Genomic DNA, 24,527 nt, shown 5'->3' on the forward strand with positions numbered 1-24,527 from the left:
TTTCCCTGGGTGTCCCAGGCCGATTTCCCTGGATGTCCCAGGCCGAATCTCTGAGATTCTGGAAAGTGCTGTGTCTATTAGACCACCTTCTTTCTCCCATCTACTGTCAATCAAAGGCTTATTAAGACGTGTCAACTTTCTAATCTTCCGTAGAGCATCAGAATGCTAATTAAAATGTCCTATAACTGATTTAGAAAGAAAATACTGAGATGTGAGAAGCATAATGCAAGTCGTTCATTAAGGTGATTTGGTACAAAGGTACCCATTGAGAGTAAAATAACATAGTTGGGTGAGCATGTGATCACTGACTTTAGGGAGTGGAGTCCACATTTAACTTTTATTTTATTTTTTTATTTTTTTAATGTTTATTTTTATTTTTTAAATTTTTTAAAATGTTTATTTATTTTTTGACAGAGAGAGAGAGAGAGAGAGATAGAGCATGAGCAGGGGAGGGGCAGAGAGAGAGAGGGAGACACAGAATCTGAAACGGGCTCCAGGCTCTGAGCTGTCAGCACAGAGCCCGACGCGGGCCTCAATCCCATGAACTGTGAGATCGTGACCTGAGCTGAAATCAAGAGTCAACCCACTGAGTCACCTGGGCGCCCCTTAGTGGTTATAATTTTAAAGATGTGAAGCCAAAAATGATCTCTTAAACGGCTTCTAATGTTGCCAACTTTTCTAAAAGGAGTCTATGGTCATCTCTAAAGAACTGACTTTTGGGGGGCGCCTGGGTGGCTCAGTCGGTTGAGCGTCCGACTTCGGCTCAGGTCATGATCTCACAGTCCGTGAGTTCGAGCCCCGTGTCGGGCTCTGTGCTGACAGCTCAGAGCCCAGAGCCTGTTTTGGATTCTGTGTCTCCCTCTCTCTCTGCCCCTCCCTTGCTCATGCTCTGTCTCTCTCTGTCTCAAAAATAAATAAAACATTAAAAAAAAAATTAAAAAAAAAAAAAGAAGAACTGACCTTTGGGATATGCTGTCAGAGTTTTCCCCCTCCACACTTAAAATATGTAATCCTATGTATTGTCACTTAGTTCTTAAGTCAGGCTTATAAAAAATTTTGGCTAACAGAAACATTAACCTACCATGATTTTCAATGTGTAAAGCAAGTCTTGAGTCCTCTTATTTGAATAAAATTATTTGAATTTATGAAAGGATTGTGAAACCCCAGGTATAAATGAACACTTAGAATGAAAGCAGTAGGAACAGAGGGAGGGGACATCTGTCAGGCATATGGCCTGGCATGGTTCCAAGGATGACCCAGACCCTTCCCTGGGTCCCTGAATCCTTCCCTGGATTCACTTTGTTGTCACCAAAAATATAGCTTCTGTTACTCCGCATAACTCACTACAATTGAAGATATAATCCTTGGGGGCGCCTGGGTGGCTCAGTCGGGTAAGCGCCCGACTTCTATTCAGGTTATGATCTCACAGTTTGTGAGTTTGAGCCCCGCGTCTGGCTCTGTGCTGACACCTCAGAGCCTGGAGCCTGCTTCGGATTCTGTGTCTCCCTCTCTCTCTCTGCTCGTCCCCGGCTCGCACTCTAACTCTCAAAAATAAATGAACATTTAAAAAAGAAAAGAAAAGAAAAGAAAATATAATCCCTTAGAATAGTCAAACCAAGCTTTGTGTGTGAAGTCTGAATTTGCTTCCATGAGTGGTTAGTGTGCTATTTAGGGGTAAACTATTTGTTTAGCTTAACTGTGCGTAGTCCTGTATGGCAGCCTGTGGTAGGCACTCTTAATAAAGGTTTTTGTTTTTTTCCTCTCTCTTACAGTGTTTCTGAGACCTCAGAGAAATTTGGAATCTATAGACCCACAGTTTACAATTCGGAGGAAAATGGAGCAGATGAGAGAAGAGAAGGAATTGGTCGAACATCTCCGCGAGGTACCCAAGAGATCGTATATAACCGAATAAGCGCCTTCAGGGTGGAGGCAGCATTCTGTATTTTCGAAAAATCGACTTTGAAGCACCGTAGAAAGGGACCTGTAGGACTCTAGCAAACAATCAGTATTCACGGCATGGGAGCTTTGAAGGAAGAGAGAGAGAGCAGGGCTGAAGAGGTCCTCGGGGTGGGAGTGAGGGGGTTTGGCTGTCAGAGGGCAAACGTGAGTGTCGTGTGTCTTAGCCATGTAAGTGTCAGGATCCTGGCTGTGATACTCTGCTGTACTTTTGCAAGTTGTTACCTTTGGGGGAAACTAGGTAAAAGGCACACGGAGTCTCTCTAATATTTCTTGTAATGGAGTATGGATTTATAATTTCTGAAGATAAAAAGTTCAGTTTTGTTAAAGGGATAAAAATGGATTTCTCGGTTAAAACATAGTGTGAGAGGGGCGCCTGGGTGGCTCAGTCGGTGAAGCGTCTGACTTCGGCTCAGGTCATGATCTCACGGTTCGTGGGTTCGAGCCCCACGTCAGGCTCTGGGCTGACAGCTCGGAGCCTGGAGCCTGTTTCAGATTCTGTGTCTCCCTCTCTCTCTCTCTGACCCTCCCCCGTTCATGCTCTGTCTCTCTCTCTGTCTCAAAAATAAATAAATGTTAAAAAAAAAATTAAAAAAAAACCATAATATGAGAGAAAAGCATCCTTCAATCCCTCGTCTGCCCCTCGAAGGCCATCAGAACCAGCTGGGCCTGGTTTCTGTCGGTCGCCTCATTCTGGTTTTCTATTTTCATAGCCAAGGCTCTGGCAACATTGAACTCAAGAAGTAATTCCATTATTCCTTTCACTCAACTTATTAAAACTTGTAGGTGTGGCTGAATTTGGTTTTCTACAGTGGAATTTTTACTGTAATATCTTTCGGAAAAGGTTCAAATAATGTCAGTGTTTTCCAAATCTTCCTATTCTTCTTCCCCATAACGAAGTTAGGGTCTCAATTGATAAATACCCGTAGCTGTTTCTTACCGTCAGTTGCCTGGTAACAGCTGGCTTCCTTCTGATTCCCCCCACAGAGCATCGAGATGAGACTCAAGGTCAGCCTGCATGAAGACCTGGGGGCCGCACTCATGGATGGCGTGGTCCTCTGTCACCTGGTCAATCACATCCGCCCGCGCTCCGTCGCAAGCATCCATGTCCCGTCACCAGCAGTTGTAAGTAACACCAGATAAAGGGAGACTAACTTTTACATAAGACACACACTTTGGGGGGACGGTGTTGCTCGTTAAAGATGAGTTGTGATTTAAAGAGTGAGAAGTCTTTCCAGAAAGCTCTTCTGGTAGGTAGCTTCTCTTCTTTTTTTTTTTATTTTTTTAATTTTTTTTTAATGTTTGTTTATTTTTGAGACAGAGGGAGACAGAGCGCGAGTGGGCGAGGGGCAGAGAGAGAGGGAGATGCAGAATCTGAAGCAGGTTCCGGGCTCTGAGCTGTCAGCGCAGAGCCCGACGTGGGGGTCGATCCCCCGAACCGTGAGATCATGACCTGAGCCGAAGTCGGACGCTCAACTGACTGAGCCACCCAGGCGCCCCGGTAGCTTCTCATCTAAATGGGATCTCTTTCTCAATCACTGAGGCTTTTAGGATGACTCTGAAAAGACATGGATTCTGTATATAATGACATCAGTAACCTCTCCAGCCAGAGTTTGGTCAGCCGGGCATTAATTCAGCAATTCCTTGGTGCCTCACTTTGCTCAGGTGGGGTACACTGGAGGTCCTGGGGCAATAATGAGAAAAGACTGACTGACTGAGTGAAACTCCACCAACACCCTCAAAATGCGCTGCTCCACTGCAGGGAGGTAAAGCTGCATACAGAAACCTCTTCCTGTGGATCACAGAGCACGTTTCCCTCCTGAAGAGGGTTACAGAGTCACTTCTTTGGTCATTCAGATGAGGGTGGGGGAACCAGAGATAAGCTTGTCTTTGGAGTCCTATATCAGGTTCAGGCAAGTAGGAAAAAAAGAAAAATGTCTATCCACACTCTCCACTGTTCATTAGGAGAGGTGGGGAGAGTTTTGGAGCTCTGCAGGCAGCGTTTGGGCTCAAACTCTAGCTCTGCCTATAAGCCGTGTGACGTTGGGTAGGTATCTGACCTCTCTTTAACTTGATTTGTTCTTGGACATGTTCTTCTGAGGATAAAATAAGGCTCCCGCATGTGATACATGCACGAATGTAAGCCATTGATGTCATTAGTGTTTATAGAACAGGTTTCAACATTCAGAACCCCTAATTGCAAGGCACATAAAATATCACATAATGAGTGTTTTTCTCCCTCCCCCCCCCCACCCCAAGGTTAAAATGACATTATTGATGCTTTTCTTTCGGCAGCAGGAGAGATTAGCTAATGAATCTACTCCAACTGTCAGCTTCCTTTCTATACTATTGAACATATTTTTCATGGAAAAGTTTTACCCCTTTTTTTTTGCCTCAGAAATTAGAGGAAAATGATCAATCTGTCTCTTCAAATCTGTGCCTAGCTTGCCTTAGTTTGGGGAGCAAATTCTGTCCTATAATCTGCTATGAAACTTTCCAGTATTTTCTACAAGTGAGGCCCAAATGGCTATAAAGTTGTGTGAGCCATGTGCGAAATTCACATTTAACAGTTTTTCCCAATTTTTAAAAAAAATTTTTTTTTAACGTTTATTTATTTTTGAGACAGAGAGAGACAGAGCATGAACAGGGGAGGGGCAGAGAGAGAGGGAGACACAGAATCCGAAACAGGCTCCAGGCTCTGAGCTGTCAGCCCAGAGCCCGACGCGGGGCTCGATCTCACAGATCGTGAGATCATGACCTGAGCCGAAGTCGGACGCTTAACCGACCAAGCCACCCAGGTGCCCCCCCCCCCAATTTTTTTATAAGAGAGAAACTGACTCCTCATAGCCTCCAGTTTGAATGTACAATTAGTTATATTATTCACAGTGAATATGAGTCATGTGTCTAAGCATTTTTATATTTTGTTAATCCTTCAGGAAAAATGATGCACTCCTTTAAAAATCTTTTGGTTGTCAACCTGTTTTCTTTTTTAAATATTTTTTTAATTGAAGAAATAATGGGAAATAATGCCCAACTAGAGAAAATAGAGAAATGCAGAGGAAAAAATAATATCAACCTTTTTTCCATGAGCCAAAGACAACCACTGCTAGCATTTTGGCCTCTCTACTAACTGCTAGCATCCTTTCTGCGTTTAAGGTCTTTTATTGAATGATGGGCTACTTATGTATACTATTTAGTAGTGTTTAAAATGTATCAAAACCTAGATTTTCCTCATGTCACAAAAATTCTTCATAAATATCCACTTTAATAACTGTAATGTATTTTAGCTTGCATTATCATAGTGTAGTTTTCCTTTTTAGAAATATGGGCTGTTTCCAAATGTCCACTTACCTAAAATTCTTTGGGGAGGTTCTTGGAGCCCCCTTTGATCAGCCCACCAGCTGTGCTGCAGCTGTGGAACCTGCTTTTGGTCCTAGTCTGGGCTATCATTGTCTACTCCAGTGTTTACGCGGGCTCTTCCCTCTAAACTAGAAGGCTCCCCCCACCCTCTCTCCTGTGTTTACGCGGGCTCTTCCCTCTAAACTAGAAGGCTCCCCCCACCCTCTCTCCTGTGTTTACGCGGGCTCTTCCCTCTAAACTAGAAGGCTCCCCCCACCCTCTCTCCTGTGTTTACGCGGGCTCTTCCCTCTAAACTAGAAGGCTCCCCCAACCTTCTCTCCAAATGTCCTCATCTTGCAGCCTCACTGGCTCCCATTGCTCCTGTCCCTCAGCGTCTACAGGAGGCAAGCCATTCTTGAGCCCTTAGAACTGAGTTAGGTTCCGTTCCTTATGTTTTTTTTTCTCCTAATAGTCTCACAACTCAGACCTCTACCATACTAAACTATAATTTCCTGCAGCTTACTAATATTTCCAACTAGACTAGAGGTAAGTGACCCTGAGAATTGTGTGTTTCGCTTCCACGGGTGCATACTTCACAGCTGGTGGAGTATCTGACACATGGGAAACACACAGTATGTGCCATCATATCTGCACCAACAGAATGGATGCCTTTTCTGCCCACGTTATTGTCAATATCAAGCATTCTAACTTTTCATTCACAAAACTAATAGTGTCCATTTTTTTTATGCCAAGCAGGTGTAATTTTGATTCTTTGACCATTGACGGGGTCGAACCTCTGACTATTTTATTTGTAGTAAGTGCTTTTCTAACTAAACCCAGACGACAATAGTAGAATGGGCCCTCCTTCAATTCCAAAGATGGGAAATATTCTTGCGTTGACTTTGCTGGGCTGACCTAAATATTTTGAATGGTGTTGGGCGTCTTTGGAGTTTCAGAAAAGAGCCCCACAAAATCCTAAGTGCACAGAGGACGATGAGGGCCTGGAGGGTTGGAGAGACAAATACTCAGGTCTCAAATGGTGAAATGCCTCTTGGTGCCCTGTCAGCTGGGCCAGCTCCTAGTCTTCTGGTAACCTCGTGTCACATTACCTAAGTCTGTTCCTTCCCTTTGCATAAGGGTTAACGTGGTGGCCTTGTCCTAAGACATGCCTGGGAGTGAGCAAAACCACCGAAGCAGCTTCCTGCCCCATCTTTGCAAGTCTCACGTTAAGGGGTACCATTTCCTCTCTAGCCAAGGTGGAGAATGCTTGTTTAGCCTCCAAATTAAATGGTTCCATGCCAGCAGGTTTTCTTTTTCCCTTTTTCCGGGGGCGGGGGTGGGGGGAGGATAAGGAGTCCCTTTTTAAAAAGTAAATAATGTGCAAAGAGATTTTTGTGCTGAGTGGCATGGACCCTCTAAGATGGGCTAAGAGTCACCTCACTCTCACTTACTTTTCACAGGGCAAAATCAGTCCTTATAAAATATTGCTTCCACACCCAGACTGTTGGATTCAGTCATTCTTCTTGCTCCTTTTTTAAGGGAACTAAGAGGAGAATATTAAAATTTAACAGTGAAGCTTTTAAACTTACCATGTAAAAATCAAACTGTGTGAATCAGATGTACCTGTTTTCCATCCCACACCTTAGAGGCCATCTGTAACCACAGTCAACTCAACTGTGAGAGGCCATTGCTTAAATCCTAAACAGGCCACCATTTTTATGCTGTTTACTTCTGTTGCCTCTTTCTCATCAAACCCATTGCTTTGGCAGGAAGGAGATTAATTGGCCTGCTGAATCTAACCCTTCTTTTAGAAATATATTGCTGTTGGGAATAGGTGATGCTTATGGTATATTAATAGATGAACGAAAGCAGATTATGCAAGAGTATGATCCCATAAAAATTGTAAGTATGCATGTATGTGTATATACATATACATATATATAAATACTGTTTATGAGTATACATATGTATATACACATACATGCATATGCAGAAATTTGCATTTATACACATATATATACACATGTATATACACATGTAGAAGTCCTGCTTATATAAACATCTATGTGTATACGTGTGTTTCTGTGTATCTTTTCACACATGCATATACACATACACAATGTCTGGAAGAATATAATCCAAAATATTAATAGTTCTCATCTCTAGGTGGATGTTTCTAGATGATTTTTATTGTCTTCTATTTGCTTAGGTATTTTTTCCCTTCAATGAACATGTGTTACTTGTGCCATTTAGAAAGGTTAAAATTTAACCTGTTATGAAAAATCATTTCTCTTTTAATAATTAATTATTTCTCCATATTTGCATTTATAGCCCAAACTTAGCATGGCCAAATGCAGAAGAAATGTGGAAAACTTTTTGGAAGCCTGTCGAAAATTAGGAGTACCAGAGGTAACATCAAACTTAGTCCCAATAACCATGTTTTGGTACCGATTTCATTTAATGCATGTGTTTGAGACCACTGAATGAATGTACAGATTTACACATCCTTTGAAGTCTCAGTCTTTTTCGAGGAATAATGTTGAATAAGTTACATAAAATTTTAGCTGAATTTCTCTATTACAGTGAAATTAAAATGGCTTAAAGCGGTATTGGTCAATACTGAGGGAAAAGAGAGTAGAATTTCTTTAAGGTTTTGAAATAAATGCAAAATTCCAAACTTGAGAAAAACATGTAGTCAGCTTGATTCTCTACTCCAAGAACAAAAATTGCTGAGGCTCCATTGAGCCATCTGGCACATTCCATAGGGTAGAATTTTGGAGGTGATGGTTTTCCTTATCCAAAGCTGTTATGCAAAGCACACCTGTAGTGAACTCCTAATTTGTTGATTTCCATTCTGTGTAGTTGCATTTTGGGTATGTGGATCAAAATAATATTGAAAATATTGTAATTATTGTTATTATTATCATTAATCATTACCACTAATAATAACAATGTTTGTATGTTGCTTTGTAATTTGTTAACTGTTCGCAGTTCCATTCCCCCCGTTAACCCACTGTAGATCCAATTGGCATTCCTTATAGCCAGCCCAACTATAGTTGGCTACTTTGTCTTTCTCCCAAGCTAAGCCCCACCCTCAGCCTCAGCCCGATGGCTAATTTGGGGCTTTTAAAGGCTTTGCTATTAGTAACAAAATCCACTCAATCTGGGGATAAGTTGAGAAGTTGATAATCATTGTGATAAACAGATATGGACAGTAATTACATTTTGAAAAATTTTCTTCTATGTTTTCTAACATGCCAGGGATAAAGTAACTACAAACTCTGCTGTGAAATACTGTTTATGAGTATGTGAAGGAATTGCGTTGCAACGTAATTCTACTCAGTGGTAGGAGTTAGTTATTGGAGTTGAGAAAGACTTAGTCTCCCTCCCACCATCCCTCCCATCTTCCTCTTTTTCCCTCCATCCTTCCTTCCTTCCTTCCTGCTTTCCTTCCTTTCTTCCCTCCCTGTCTTTTAGCTTGTTAAGGTTCAAAGGTAAGGGGTTATTAGTGGTGCATTTTTTATCTTATTTGAGGGCAAGGAGAGAATTATTAAAGCACCATTAAGTCAGAACTGTATCCATGAAGAAAACCTTATAAATTCACGTTTAAAAAGAGCGTAATCTTTATATAATGGATGAAATGTCTTTGTGATCAATCCAAATGTCTTTCAGTAATGTTAATGTTAATCTCTGTCTCTATATTGCATGTGTATGTTTTAATATTGCATATACATTCTCAGCTTCAAATATTTGTGAAAATTCTTATACACACACTATTTTTAATAATTTGACCATCATGGGCTAATAAGATTTCCATGTGTGAATCAAAACTATCCTACTAGGTTTCAGACGATAAATTATTTGTGTCTGTGCCAGAAAGCACTGATGACTTACAGCCTAATCCCCTGTGGTATTTTTAAACTCATCAAAAAAATTCTTTTTTGGCTTATGGTGATACAAAATGAAATGGAAATGCCCTTAACCAAGTGTTGTGAATAAAGGTTGGTAATTATAATTTTCTTTCAAAGTAGGGAAAAGGAAATTAAATTACCATAATATGCAGAGAAAATTTTTTCATAATTTCTGAATCATGCCCCTAGCAAAGTGTCCCTTGCACTAATCAGTAGCTCATAATTTCCGGGAAGATTGAATTACAGGGAATAAATAACCTTTTTTGCCAGTGTCCCATTTAACTATGCTTAGTAAGAAATATATTACTTAGGCCAGTTTTGAAATTTTTTAAAGATTTGAGGTGACTTTCAAGTTTGCACCGTGTGTAATGTGCATGTATGCTTGTGTGCAGGCTTGTGTGTGTGTGTGTGTGTGTGTGTGTGTGTGTGTGTGTGTGTGTTATCCATCCTAATGGATAATCCAGTAGCATTTCACTGGTGACTAGAATTACATGAAGCTTTTTGCTACTAGAGAAAGTCTGTTGGTTAATTAGCAATTGAACTTCTTTAATCAGATGTGTTAAAGTAAGGAAAGAATATTCTAGTGGAAAACTAGAAATTGCCATTGGAAGGCAATTGGCAAATCTCCCTGGATGCTCAAAGGAGCATACTTTCATCTCACGGAATGAATTAGAAATACATGATTGGAAACGAAATCTTTCCTCTGGGTGTATGATAGTTGGGGGAGGGGTGAAATGACTCCCTTCCCCTTAGGTATGCTTCTTTCACTAGCGGGGGTGAAGTTTTAATGTACGTGTTTTAATGTAGTATAAACAATTGCTTATTTACACTAAAAAATAATATATTACAAGCCTAATTGCAGAAATTCTCCATTTACAGTCAGATATTTGAAAAGGCTGGTACCTGAAAACACAGAGAACCTGTGCCATTACCTTCTTAATTGCATCACATTTAATATTTGGGTACAAAACAGTCATTGATTTCTCAGTCAAAAACATAATTATTTCCTCAATTTGCAAGCTTTTCCTGCTTCTCCACCCATTACTTATCTACTCACTTACACTCACAAGTCACAGAGATCTTGAATTCTGTATTTGATAAGCTAAATACTAATTGACAGTGATGAATCACCCTGTAGAGCCTGAGAAGTCACAGCTGTGCTCTAAGCTTTGCTTTTGTTGTCTTTTGTAATAGAATCACCGTTTGAAACTAGAAGGCAAAGTCAGCATCGGCAGCTTCTATAATTTGTCAGGTTCCTGTGGATTGAATGCGGTTGCTGAGCAGATTTAGTTAAATTTTTACAAATAAAGTAATATGAAGGGATGGAAGTAATTTTAAAATTGTTCCAGTTCTAGTGCATTATATTTTCTTTAGAAGTCCCCATGGACACAATCCCAGCTCTATACCTCGGGGTCGGTCAAGGTTCATGAAGCATTTTACTCTGCACTTGGGTAGCGAGGTTCTGGTGTGGCTTACTGTATATGTGGCTTCTTCAAATTGGCTGCATTTGGACTTGCAGGCAGGGAAAGCAGCCCAGTCGGTGTATTTGCAGGAGGTTAGCACATGTAGACGGGTAAGGCACCTCCAGAGCTCTGGTGTGTGGTTTGTGACGTGTGGGTAAGGCTGGATCCTTGGCTCCTTAGTCGGTGGGGACAGACAGGATTTGGAACAGCAGCTGCCACTGATGGAAAGATGACATCACAGAAAGAAGTTACCGATGGGGACCTTGGAGAAATTCTGTTAGGGTGACAGGAGAATTGCTTGCCATCAACTGAGAGGGATTTGGCATGAGGTGGAGGTTTGCTGATGAGAATACCAAGGAAAGGTCCTTACAAATGAAGTAGACAGAGCGTTTGTGGACAACTTTCTTTCTCCATGCCGGGATGACATTCTTTCCAATAGTTACTTCTTTTAAAAAAAAATTTTTTTTTAATGTTTATTTTTGAGAGAGAGAGAGAGACAGAACGTTGAGTGGGGGAGAAGTAGAGAGAGAGAGAGAGAGAGAGACAGAATCCCAAGCAGGCTCCAGACTCTGAGCTATCACCACAGAGCCTGACACGGGGCTCTAACTCACAAACAGATTGCGACCTGAAGGGAAGTCAGACACACAACCGACTGAGCCACCCAGGTGCCCCTCCTTCCGGTAGTTACTTCAATGTACGTTATTCTTCCTTCCTGCTGTCCATTTTAAGTGCCTTGGGTTTTTGGTTTTGGTTTTAGGACAAGTTCCCTAACTAAAGGGACACAAACTGAGTGAACACAATGTGGAAGAAGAGTGAGTGGGTGAAAGGGATCTGTGAGCCTGAGGAGGGAATGCATAAGGTCTGGGGTCAATGATCCCCCACTTAAGCTGGTAACTAGTTATGTGCCCTGAGGCAAACCCTTTAAAATTAGCAGCAGTTAACCATTCGTTGAGGACTTGTTATACATGCATCATCTTAAAAACTTCTTATACATGCATTGTCTTAAATGCTCACTGTTGAGGGTCGGAGGTAAATATTTTCTCGCCGTACCCTGAGGAAACAGAGTCCAGAGAGCTTATAATTCCCTAAACTCACTCTCACAGCTGGTAGCCATAGACATGGCAGTTTGAACCGGTTGAGTCTCCCCCCCACCCTGCTCTGCAAACTGCAGGTGTTGGGACTTGAGGAGTAAATATAAGCCCATTCTTCAGAGCCCTCGAGTCTTTTCAAATGGCCAGCTCGGGAGGGGAGGGAGAGCCAAGTGGGAAGACTACAGATCGTTCTCGCCTCCTGCATCAGCCAGAGCAGTTTCTGTTTTATCAATAGCATATATTAGATTTCTAGCAAAGATTTTCTTTGGGGGGGGGGTGGGGGCGGTTAGGAAGCATCCTGTTGCTAAGCTTAGCTTGAAAATCACAGACCTCTCCGCTTTCTCTGAGCTGTAATACTCCATGAAAGTCCAGCTCCGTAATTACCTCTTTCTCATCCACTGCTTGGCGGTGGGTGAATTCACAGCGGGTGCATCAGGGTGCCCTGGAAAATCTGGGGATTGGGTGGTGGTGCCGGCATCAACTTGATCTTGAAGACCGACCTCCCCTTGGTGGGCTTCCAGCTTCTTGAGGATATGTTCTTTATATCCCCCCAAAATCTGACCTGAAGTCATGAGGCTATGAATGGACAGACTGAGGCTTCTTTTCTGAGTCACCTGGGCCACGCTTGGCCTCTATGCTTGATGTAGAAGATTCACCGTTGATTATTGGGGATTTCCAATTGGATCCAAATTTAGGGCTGTTTGGGGCTCTTTTTAGTATTGTCTCCGCTCAAAAGAAATCTCTGACTTACAAAGCATTAAAGTTATTAGAAAATAGAGAATTATATTTTGGTTCACAAGGGAAATTTTCCTACTCGGTTTTAAATAAGGAGCCTTGGCCTCAGACCTCGGTAAGGAGCTTAATTTAAGACTTGTTTTCTTTAGAGGAGAAGGGAACTTAGATGAAACGCGCTTTGATTTTGAGCCGCCCAGCCCTTGGTAGCCACTGTTGTCTGCAGAGGGAAAACAGAGGAGGATTAAGGGCAGCAGCTCTACCTCAGTAGACACCTTGGCCGAACAGGGCCCCCACCTGCCTGCCTGAGCAGCACACACGCCAGGGGCTTGCGGGACCGTAGGGTGTCCCTTAGCTTCTACATGGGCCAAAAGGAGTTACAAATAAAATCCTCGAGGGGCACCTGGGTGGCTCAGTCAGTTAAGGGGCCGACTTGGGCTCAGGTCATGATCTCGTGGTTTGTGAGTTCAAGCCCCGTGTCGCGCTCTGTGCTGACAGCTCGGAGCCTGGTGCCTGCTTCAGATTCTGTGTCTCTCTCTCTCTCTCTCTCTCTCTCTCTCTCTCTCTCTCTCTCTGTCTCAAAAATAAACATTAAAAAAAATTTTTTTAAATCTAGTGCATTTTGGATTCTAACCATGATCCTGTTGCTATAAGAGGATTGTGTTGATATTATGGCCGAGTCTTCAGTGCCTTTCATATTTGCCTTTCGTTGTTTTCTAAAATGGGATACGGTAATTGAAAGTGTCAGTAGTAACTTTCCTACTGTCTGTGAGGGTTTAGAAAATTTGTAACTAATCTGAATTATTTTTTTTATTGGCAGGCATTCTATAAATTGAAAACACGTTGTTGTAATCTTGAGGAGAAATGAGTTCTTTCTCTTTGACCTTTATGCCTCTTTTGTCCCCTTTAGCATCAATTCAAATCATAATAAGTACTTTTCTGGGATAGGCTGAGATTCTTTTCTTTTTAATGTTTGTTTGTTTAGAGAGAGAGTATGCCCTTGTGAGCAGGGAACAGGCAGAGAGAGCGGGAGAGAGAGAGAATCCCAAGCAGGCTCCATGTTGTCAGCACAGAGATCATGACCTGAGCTGAATTCAGCAGTCAGACACATGACTGACTGAGCCTCCCCGCTGCCCTTGGAATGAGATTCTTACTACAAAATTCATTTGGCTTTTACATTTATATTGGTTAATTCTGAGTCTGAATAACCAGAGGTGAAGACTGACACATTGATTATTTTTGTTAACAGCAATTTAAAAATTTGTAATAGATTAAAAAGGACCAGTCTCTAGCTTGTAAAATCAGGCCCAATTTCTTACAGGTGGTGTGTGTTTGCCATTGAGAATGTAAGAATTCTTTCCCACTGTGTGTCTCTCTGGGCAGCGGTCTAACAGCCTTTCATGAATGCACGGTTGAGAAGAACCATTTTAAAAGCGGCATCTTCAAAAGGTTTTAAACTGCAATTCTAGATAAAGTAGTTTCCTGATACAACAGTTACCCTCCACGTTCATAAAATTGATGATTAGTTCTGTGTATTTGGAGAAAACTGTGAAAACCCTTCACTACCTCACTCAACTCCCCACCAGATTATACCTTGTCAGTCAGAGCTTTACATGTTCAGAGTGGCCGTCAACGTTCCTGAGCTATGTTACCTTAGGTTTAAAGAAAAAATACTTTGTAATCGTGTTGACTTAAAAGTTAAAATTATATTTATTTTAAAAAAACTTTTTTTTTTAAATGTTTATTTTTGAGAGCGAGACACGGCATAAGTGGGGGAGGGGCAGAGAGAGAGGGAAACACAAAATCTGAAGCAGCTCCAGGCTCTGGGCTGTCCACACAGAGCCCAACACAGGGCTCGAACTCACAAGCTGTGAGATCGTGACCTGAGCCAATGTTGGAAGCTTAACCAACATTGAGCCACCCAGGCGTCCCTAAAATTAATAAAATGAATATATTCTAAAATTGCTAGAATTTAGACTGCAGAACACTCACAACATTTATAATCTAGACCTTTTTCCAGATCTGTCTACATTTCTGTTTGCATCCCTAGTATTGGGGGAGGCTCGGCCAGTCTTTAATAGTAAGTAAGCTTAGTCACACTTTCTTGAATTAACCTTGGCAGTTGTGATTTCTGTTCTTTGTAGTGGGAATTAGCATCCACACTTGCCTCTGAGGACTCTGACTGTATTCACTGTGCCTTTCAAATGCCTTGCAGTAATTACTAATGCTCTGTCCTACAGGGTGAAATTTTGCCTCTTTCCATTTTCTTCCTTTTTACTATTTTCCTGTTTTAATTCTAAGAGAAAAAAAATGCACAATCTCTAAGTGCCGCTCATTAAGACTGTAATTTGGTAGGCACAGGATCAGAAAGTTCATTTCCCCCAGCGGTTTCAGCCCTGTTTCCTAGCACAGCGTCCTTGAGGAGGTTGCTGTGGCAATTGGGCTGTGGGACGTGGGACGGAATCAGAGCGCGGGTCTCAGAGGACCCCAGCAGCCCACACTCCACATGTTACGGTGATTCCAGTTTTTGCCTACCAGACAATCTTAGACCCATGCCTTTTCCTTAAGAGATCACAATTTAGTTTAAACCAAACACCATGGACTGTGAGTCTAGGCCCTACCCACTTTAATCTGAAATCTGAATTAAGCCCCGAATCTGTGGCATCACAAAATTAATTCCAGGACAAGAAGAATGGTCTGTGTAGGCTCCCCATGCGAGAAGTGTGCTACTCAAGAACACTGTAAGGACTATCCGATTCAAGTTCTTGGAGGGCATTGCTGGGGAGCAGACCAGACATTTTCCCTAGGGTTCTGGGAAGTGTTTTAAAGCATAGACTGGAGGTAGAATGATTTGCTTTTGCTGTGGAAATACCCACTTTTGTGAAAATTCACATTTCAGTTTGTGGACGCCTTATGTCTTACGTCTGCTTTGCTCAGATTTCACTGGTTCAGCACAACATTGCAATAGAGAATTCTTATTGCAATAACACGTCTTTCCTTAGATGTTTCCCCATCTGCTAATCCTTGACCAGTGTCTCTCTCCCAGTGAAATCAAATCTATGTGTAGATGTTTTAATTCTTGGGAAAGTAACAGCAGTAGCTTGATTCCTCCGAATCCACTGAGAAAAGCTGCATGATCTGAATAGATGTAACGTGGCTTACTGTCTTTAAAAAGTCTTAAGAACAGCACCTTTACCTTCATAAATTAAAATTAGAATGTTTTTAGTCTTATCCATCCTGCTTGATATTATAGCATTACTTTTCATCTGAGGGCATCAAGCTGACTTCAGAGGATATAAGACAGCATCTTTATCTCAGAAGCTTTCAGTTGCTCTGTGATTTGCATCTGCTTAGCAATGAGGCTAAATTAAAGGGGAAAACTGTAGCAAAGTATGATATAAAATATATATCGTATATATGTTTTTAAATGCTTTGCCAGATTTGAAATAAACCTGCATGTATGAACTATACCTTAAATAGTTTCAATTCTTGTTTCATTTGGACACAAAACTACTTTCATGTTGACATATCAGTCATAATCAGTTATAATCACTGTTAATGTTAATCTGTAGTCCTTTACAGTTCAGGAAGTCATTGTATCAGGAAACTGCTTCCTGACAAGAGCAGATATTTGGAGGCCAACTCAGAAGACCCGTGCCCTACCATACGTGTTTAGTGATGAATAAATTTACACGATTCTCCCACATCGGGGGGTGTACTTTTATTCTAACCGCACATCTAAGAAGCCTCCTTTAGACTTTTGGTTTATGTGTGACTGCAAAAACATGAAATTTAACGTGCTTTCTGACACATGTAGGAACACAAGTAAAACCAGAATTCCCCGGAGTCTATCAGTAACCCTAGAACAAAAATGAATTAGGTGTGTGTGTTACCTTTCAGAGAGGAGTACTTTATATTCATTGAGTCTTCATAAACCAGGGTGAAAAAAAAAATACATTGAGAATGGTGAGGACAGGTGGGGATTCAACTTGGAAGCTTATGTTTTGCCCTTAGGTGAGGTTATGTCCTAAATGTCCCTAGTGAAAAGCTCTTATTTCTTTGCCATTGGTGAGCACGTGATACCACCTGGATATTAAAACTGTTTGGACGCCAGTAACATCCAATTGAAGAGCGTGCTTTTCCTTAGTAGTGGCTTTGTGGGTGAAGGATTTCCTTGTGCTACTTGCATAAAACACTTTGGGTATGCTACTTTGTTTTGTAACCGGTTAAAAAATCTTTGGTGGAATGGGTTTTACCTGCTTGAAATAAGGGGTTAGTCTTGCCATTTGCTAGTAACCAAAAATGTGTGCTTCTTTCCAGCTGTTCTTCCGTGTAGTTTTAATTGTACGCACTGTCTCTTTCTGTTCTAATGGCTGCCCACGGAATAGGCCGACCTCTGCTCTCCGTATGACATCCTGCACTTGGACTTCCGTCACATTCGAAAGACTGTTGACACTCTGCTGGCCCTTGGGGAGAAACCCCCACAACCAACTTCTGCCCTCCGCTCCAGGGACCTTATAAGCTTCTGTCTTGTCCATATTCTCTTTATAGTGCTGATCTATATCACTTACCGCTGGAATGCTCTGTCCGCATAACGTGTGCATGTGCATCCGAACAAACACTCTGCTGTGTCACCCTGAGCCATCACAGGGCCCTTCCTCCCTCTGAGCCTCTGCCTTGCCAGCTTCCATCCCTGTCATCTCTTCAGTAGTCTCTCGAGTTTTGAAGGGAACGCTACAAGTCAGGTTTTCCCGAGGCACAGACTTTATAGAGTGCAGTTCCCATTGAATAATCTCTCTCGCTTCCTAAAAACCACTGACAGCAGAGTGTATCGAGACCTCATGCTTTCTCACTCACATAGCTGCCCTGGGTAGAGTGGAAGAAGATGCCAGAACAGGAGCAGAGGGGATTTAGGATATGGAAGTCTTTCCTTTGGGTCAGTGTCATATCCTAATTCAGGAACGGGCAATTGAGGTGTAGTGGAGCCACCTTGCAGAGAAGACGGGAAATCAGCATTTTGGGCCCAATTCAGTCTAGAAAAGTCTTTAATAATACCGTTACTGACCAAGTTGAAAAATACCGTCAGTGAGTGACTGCTTTGCCGGCCATTCAGTTGGTTTCCTCCCTGTTTCCCTCAGTGGGAGGGTTGCTGCCCACTTCTACCCTGAGCAAGCCCCTCTGCCCTGCTGCAGGGGAAGGAGCTGTGCAGCGCGGGGCTGGGGAAGGAGGGGCCATTGCTGTTAGAGCGCCACCTGGAGGCTTCACTTGCACATCACTTCCCGCATAGTTTTACCTTTTACTCCTTGCTAGGTCTACCCTGAAGCTCTTAGAAAAGCATTTTCCAGAAGGGATTTCTATTTTTAAATAATGTAGTGGGTCGTTTTGCTTTTTTGCTGCATCACATGATAGCTTCAGGTCAAGAACCTGATGGATTTGACTGTATTTGTTTTCAAATAAAGCCATGAGTCATGGAACATTCTTGGTCTGAGGACGTGGGTTACTATGGCAGAAGCCAACAATAAGATTGCTCTCATTTTAGCAGAATGTAGTTTCCCTAATGACTTGACATTTCCATTTAACCTTCGGTTTCCAGTGACATGAGCAAGCTGCTTCTATTCCTAAGTAAGCTTACAGGATTATATATTAACTAAATCTGCTTTTGGAGCAATGTGATCGATCAGTTTGTAACTAAGAGAAAAAAAAAAACAACAACACACATTAGAATCTTGTCTCGGCCAAGATATTCCTGGTTCTGGGATTTCTGTTTCTAATATGAGAACGCCCTGCTTGAGGTTTGGGCAGTTTCTCCTCTGCTTCATTATACATCTGGGTGCCATGTACTATTTCTTAAATTTGAGGGATGATGACATTAACTTCCTCAAGATAAATTTCTAGTTCACTGAGATGCGAAGAGTCTCCATCCATGGCTACTAAGAAGATAATTTTAGTTTTCTGAACGTGTCCATGAATCCAGGGGACTTGAGAATATGGAAAACCCACATAGTGAGAAGAGTATATTTATAAATCTTTTTTGTTGCTAAATCAAGTCCGATTTTCTAACCGGAAACACTCTTCCCTCAAAGATAGCTCTTCCCTCCTGATTTTGTATGGACTGGTGAAGTACAGGGTATGCGGAAGTTGTCTAATTAAGCTCGGTTATGTATAAACAACCCACAGATGTACTGAATTGCTTCTGGTACCCTTCAGTCTGTAACACAATGAAACCCCTTTGTGCAATGTCTCATGAGCACCCTAAACCCTAAGTTGCTTAATAAACACATTTCAAGTGATTCTTCCAGGTTTTTATCGGCCCATCGATACACTGATTTGCCCACCTAGAACAGCCTTTGCTTTTCCATCTGGCTCTACCTTGCACTGACGCTGCCCTGTAATGATCACTGTTGTTTGGTTTGTTTCTTCTTTGGGAGGGGTGGGGGGCAAAAGGGAAGAAGGGAGATGACTTACAGGGGGGCACTTGGAAGAAAATCCTATCAATCAAAACAGAGTAGAACAATCATGTGAGATCAGATTTAATTTTTGGTGCTGAGCTGACATCATTCTCTGGCTCTGTCCATATTTCAGTTCTGGCCTCAAAGGTTCTTTGGATGTGCTTTCATTTCTCCTGTCATTAATGTATCTGTCCCCTGATGTGCTGCTCCTCTTGGGATCTGTTGAATGGCATTTTTTTTTTTTTTTAAATCAGGAGGCATAGTAACTAGCAGAACACAATTAATTTAGCCCTTTAGGCAAAACTTTGAATGAACTGTCTTGCCCATTGTCAAGCTGTTCATTTCTATACAGAATATTAAGCACCCCCGTGGTTCTTCCCCAGAGTACCCGCACACCAACTCATATGCTCTCGTGATGCCTGCCGTTACGTGTGACTGGGGATGCAAACTGATGTGCTTGTCGTCTGAGAGCTGGTCAGGGATTTAGTTGTGTGATTTGTACGTGCAATCCTAAATTTCCTTCCTGACACAAGAAGGACCATTTTCCTAGTACTTCCTTCCAATGCCTGCTAAAAAGAACCAATTATTTATGTTCTGTCTTTGAAATAGAAAGATCTATTTGAAATAGAAGGTTCTCTTTCTCCAGCTTCCCCAATTGATGGCAGCTCGCCACTCAGCGTTAGGATTTCCACAGTGTGTCCCAGCAAATGTGACTCTTCATTCCTTCTATTTATGGATTCAAATCTGTAAGTGGCTCACAGTTCTGGGGAGAGACACCTATGAAATGGGGCTGGGGGAGAGGCGCTGCAGAACTCCAAAGTTAGACAACTAAGTAGGAGTTTCATCAATGAGAACAGGTAAAAAAGGCACTTGATATCCTGATACCATTTATTTGTAAGAAATTAAATTTAGTGCGAGGGTCGTCTAAAATCCACACTAGTCCCTGTCATAAGATCAAAGGATATTTACCTTACAGGGTAAAAGGAATGGACAGTGGATTAAAATTTCAATCCAATGGTTTTGGATTGAGTGGAAAAATATTTTAATCCCATTTTAAGAGATTCTGTGTTTTTTAAAAAAATTGTTTTAATGTTTATTTATTTTTAAGACAGAGTGTAAGCAGGGAAGGGGCAGAGAGAGAGGGGGATACAGAATTTGAAGCAGGCTCCAGGCCCTGACCTGTCAGCACAGAGCCCAACGCAGGGCTCGAATGCCCATTGAGATCATGACCTGAGCCTAAGTCAGACGCTTAACCAACTGAGCCTCCCAGGTGCCCTGGAGATTTTAGTTTTTAAGATTAGGCTTCAGGTTTTGAAATTAGTTCTCAATAAAAAATCAGATACATAGAATGTGTGCTTTTTTCTTTGAGACTATCAGGGTCCAGTTCCTTGGCTTTTCACTGCGATTTTATTTGTGCCTGTGTTCATTCATTCATTCCTCAATATTGAATGAGCACTCTTTGAGTAAGGCTGTGTGGTAGACCTGGGGGATAAAAAGGTGACCATGATACATGACCCCATCTTCGAAAATCTTGCAGTCGAGACCAGGAGCCAGCAAAATTTTTCTGTAAAGTGCCAGATTGTAAATATTTTATGCTTTGTGGGCTCTACAATCTGTTACACAAACTACCCGGTCCTGTTGTGGTCTGGAAGCAGCCATGGATGACTCATACATGAAGGGGCGTGGCTGTGTCCCCATAAAACTTTGTTCACAATAACAGGCTGTGGACTGAATTGGCCTGCAGGCACTGGTCTTTGGAGTCCTGATCTAGTGGACAAATAAAATGGAATTCAGTGTGATACGAGATTCTGCAAAGCACAAGGCAGGGGATCGGACCCTGATGGGTAACGGTCTGTGAAGCCTTCTTGCCCTTGTGCCATGTACCCTGCGACCTGGAAGAGGAATAGCCAGATGAGGGGGGGGTATGTGTTCTGCGGAGGTGAGAAAAGGGGCGGATGTGTGTGGAGAAAGAGGCGTTCTGGAGGGAGGAAGCACTGGAAGATGGCCTGGCTGGAAAGCAGAGAATCAAATGAGGAGTGACGAGACGCCCTCTCAGTCTGTAAGGGTTTAACGTGGTCTCCCTCTTAGTTGGACGACACTGACCCTCCTGAGCAGGAACTGGAAACTCTCTCAGTGTGAAAATAATGCAGTCTTGTTGTAGGTTCACTCACTTCAGTGCCAGGAACCTGCATGTGAGCAACAGACTGAACTATATGGAATCTACTGATGTAAATGACTTTGGTTTAGTCAAGTGGCTGGCCTGGAAGGAGGCATGCGGCCGTTTGGGAGCACGAGGGGCTAGAGAAAGAGGACAGCCAGGCAGGGCTGCTCCCATGAGGCGTTTTCGGCCAGGGCACGATCGATGTCTGTTTCTGTCTTTGAAGAGGAGCCGAACGAGGATCCCCACGTGATGTTGAATTTGTTGGGGGTTACCGGGATAGGACTCCGAGGGTCTAGAGGCCTCTTCCTGTCCCAGGGGCCGCAGATGCAACATACTCCCCCGTTGAAGGAATTTCTGGGAAGGAGCTTGGTGTTGTAGAAGGAGCCCCAGCTTTGAGATGAGACTCATCTTCAGATCCTGGTTCTGGTACTTAAGAGTTGTATGACTTTACCAGAGTTACTTAAACTCTACGTCCCCATTTTCCCATCTGTAAAGTAGAGGGATTATACCCACCTTGCACAGTTGTCATAAAGAATTAAGCGATGTAAATCTGTAGCATTGGCACCAAGCCTGTAGGAAGGGGCGCGGGAAGCCTTCCTAAGGTAACATTTAGTCTTTCTGGCTTGCCTGCCTTTTCTAGCCCTATTTGCTGTGGCTCCAAAAAGAGCTGGATGAGGCGATGTGAGGGAAACTTACCGATTCCACCATGGGAGAAGCAGCAGCAAGCACTCCTTGGAGGGGATCAGAAGCACTGTATTTCTGTAAGATACTACTTCATGACTCTGCTCTGTGCTTTGAAAGGAAACACAGCAATGGTGCCACATTCTCAAGAAGAGCCACTAGGCTTCTCTAACAGTGAAATTGAAATGCACTTAAAGTTCGTGTAAATGTACAGTGATCCCCGCTTTAAATCCATTTTAGACCGGTTTTGGTGGCCGTTCTCTGTCCCTTCTGACCCAGCCATAACTCTACGGCAGTTCCTTCCCCATCTCAACTTCTAGGTCACTTCAGGGACCCTCTCCCCATTCCCCCATGGACATGCAGTGGCAGGTCCAAGTGTGTGGAAGATGGCCTTCTGACCTTCCTTACTGTCCTTGCTCAGCCTGTCAAGCAGTGCCTCAGCTCATAATTCCATCAGTCTTCACCCCAGTCCTGTGATGATACAGCCTGAACTGCCATGTTTTTGTTTCTACTAGCTCATGCCAGTCTTCCTAGGTTACCAGCAACTCCATCCAAGTAATCTGAGGGCACTTCCGGGTTTCTTCAGGGCATGTGAATGAAAGGAGAAGAGGCAGGAAGGATGTGAAAAAGTACCTTTTTCTGTCTCCTGTTTACTTCTCATTGCCAACTGTAAGGGTGGAAGGGAGAGCCTTGGACTCTGCACCAGGTTTAGGAGTGAGGAGACCAGGAAGTGAGAAAAGACCAGGGAGAGAAAAGACCAGGAAGCGAGACCAGGAAGTGAAAAAAAGACCTGGGAGAGAGGGTGAAGCGAACTCAGCCTGTGATGTCTGCAGAAGTCCTGTCAGCAGGAGGCTGAGACCTCGATACTTTCCCATCCCTGTGTCTCTGGAGCCCCCAGCCTTTCCCAACCATGACCTCTAGCTTGGAACCACTCTTTAATGGGACCAGGGCAGTCATGAATGGAGACATGTTGAATCTTAAGCAGGACTTAGGATAAGGCACGTAGCCCCAGAAAAGCCATGTTGTACACAGTTTAGACCCTGTGGAAATATTAGTACTTAAATTCAGGAACATTTAGGACTAAACATAAATAAACACTGTGGTCAAGAAGCAAAGTGTCTTTCAAGATGGCCTCGGTCATATACTTCCTTCTAAGATTTCTATTTGTGTTCCTCACCTAATATTCAGTTGATCTCTTACTGTTTTTCTCAGTGATTTATTGAGCTTATGTGTCATATAAAACTCTTTGTGATTTGATGCAAATACTTTTTTTAGAGTTGTTTATCTTTTAATTAGCTTGTTTTTTTTTTTTTTTTGACACATAGAGGCTTTAAACTTTAAGGCATAATCAGTTGTTTCTATCTTTTGTGATTTTTATACCATTTTTTAGCTTAGATAATTTTCCGTTTATTTACAAGAGAAAATGCTAAATATTCATGTCTGTTTTATTAGAGGTGTTTGATTTAAAAAAAAAAAAAAGTTAACACTTTAGGGGCACCTGGGTGGCTCAGTCGGTTAAGCATCCGACTTCAACTTAGGTCATGATCTCATGGTTGGTGAGTTCAAGCCCCGCATTGGGCTCTGTGCTGACAGCTCAGAGCCTGGAGCCTGCTTCGGATTCTGTGTCTCCCTCTCTGTCTGCTCCTCCTCCATTCATGCTCTGTCTCTCTCTCTCTCTCTCAAAAATAAACATTAAAAAAAATTTAATGATTTAAAAAAAAACAGTTCTTTAATTCATTTCAAATTGATTTTAGCATATGGTGTAAATAGAAGACTTTATTTTTTCCCCAAGTAATACCTTGTATCAGGTGCTTAACCATAATAGTGGCCATTTGTGATTTCCTACAAAGGCAGATGTCAACTTATATGCTGTGGGGATCATAAGAATGAAGTAAATACACCCCTGCCCTTGTGGAACCAATCTTAGCAATGAAATGCCAGATTGGGGTGATTTCACAAGCCATGGCAAATGGTGTCAGGGAAGGATATACACTGATGTCCGGCTGTGGCATGCCCATCCTGTCCTAGTGACCGCTCCTGACTCCCAGACAGAACCTCCCATCCTTTCTCAGATTGGCATGTGGCTACTAAGTTGGCCAGCAGCATAAACCTGCACACCCACCTAATATGCCATTGACAAGATAATCGTATTATGATACAGATCAGACACATGAAATAATGGTTGAAATTGTGCTGTAAAGAATCAGTTGTCCTGTGTTGACATGTGGTCATTTCTTAAGACCTGGTGCCAGAGAGAGTCGGAGATACTCTTAATTTACCACAAGTTAGAGAAGGAGATGGGGATAGGGGCAAAAAGGTGGTTGAGAGAGTGTAGGAAGATGACATTTGCAGACAGTGGAACAAATTACTTGAGATGTCATGACATGTCCTTTAAAGACCTTTCTGAGGACAGAATGTCTGTATCTGTGGTAATTTATGGGGAATCCTGCACCGAGGAAGTAGGAGGATCTGGTTCCTCAAGCACAAATCTCATGAGACGCAGCAGAATTGTCCAAGATCCTGATTGGCTTCATGTTAAACACTGTGTCCATTGCCTGGGGTGTGACGCACGTGCCATTTAAACTGCCCTTAAAAACAGTGGCCATTGGGCTGTGGAGAACATACCATGATCTGGTAGACAAGAGGGAGTGTTTGCTGTGGATTCTTTTCCTAGCCAAGGAGACATACTCAGCAAGGAGATTCCCCTCATTCCCCGAGCCAAATGACAAAGGTTTGAAATTATC

At 42.5% G+C, this 24,527-nt stretch overlaps 1 protein-coding gene across 3 annotated transcripts in view; it reads left to right on the forward strand.

The window, feature by feature from the left end:
• The window catches only part of LRCH1 (leucine rich repeats and calponin homology domain containing 1), a 202,574-nt gene that overhangs the window by 174,776 nt on the left and 3,271 nt on the right, over positions 1-24,527 (forward strand). For 2 of the 3 annotated variants that reach the window (XM_086711855.1, XM_086711856.1), the window contains 4 exons: positions 1,773-1,882; positions 2,944-3,081; positions 7,627-7,704; positions 16,881-18,782. In XM_086711855.1, coding sequence (XP_086567981.1) covers positions 1,773-1,882; positions 2,944-3,081; positions 7,627-7,704; positions 16,881-17,087 — 533 coding nt within the window. In that variant the 3' untranslated portion in view covers positions 17,088-18,782. Of the gene's footprint in view, positions 1-1,772; positions 1,883-2,943; positions 3,082-7,626; positions 7,705-16,880; positions 18,783-24,527 lie in introns of those variants that run through there. The other variant, XM_086711857.1, reaches the window with a different exon arrangement.

This window comes from Puma concolor, chromosome A1 (genome assembly GCF_028749965.1).
Source record: "Puma concolor isolate L17-30 chromosome A1, mPumCon1.1.hap2, whole genome shotgun sequence".
NCBI lineage: Eukaryota > Metazoa > Chordata > Mammalia > Carnivora > Felidae > Puma > Puma concolor.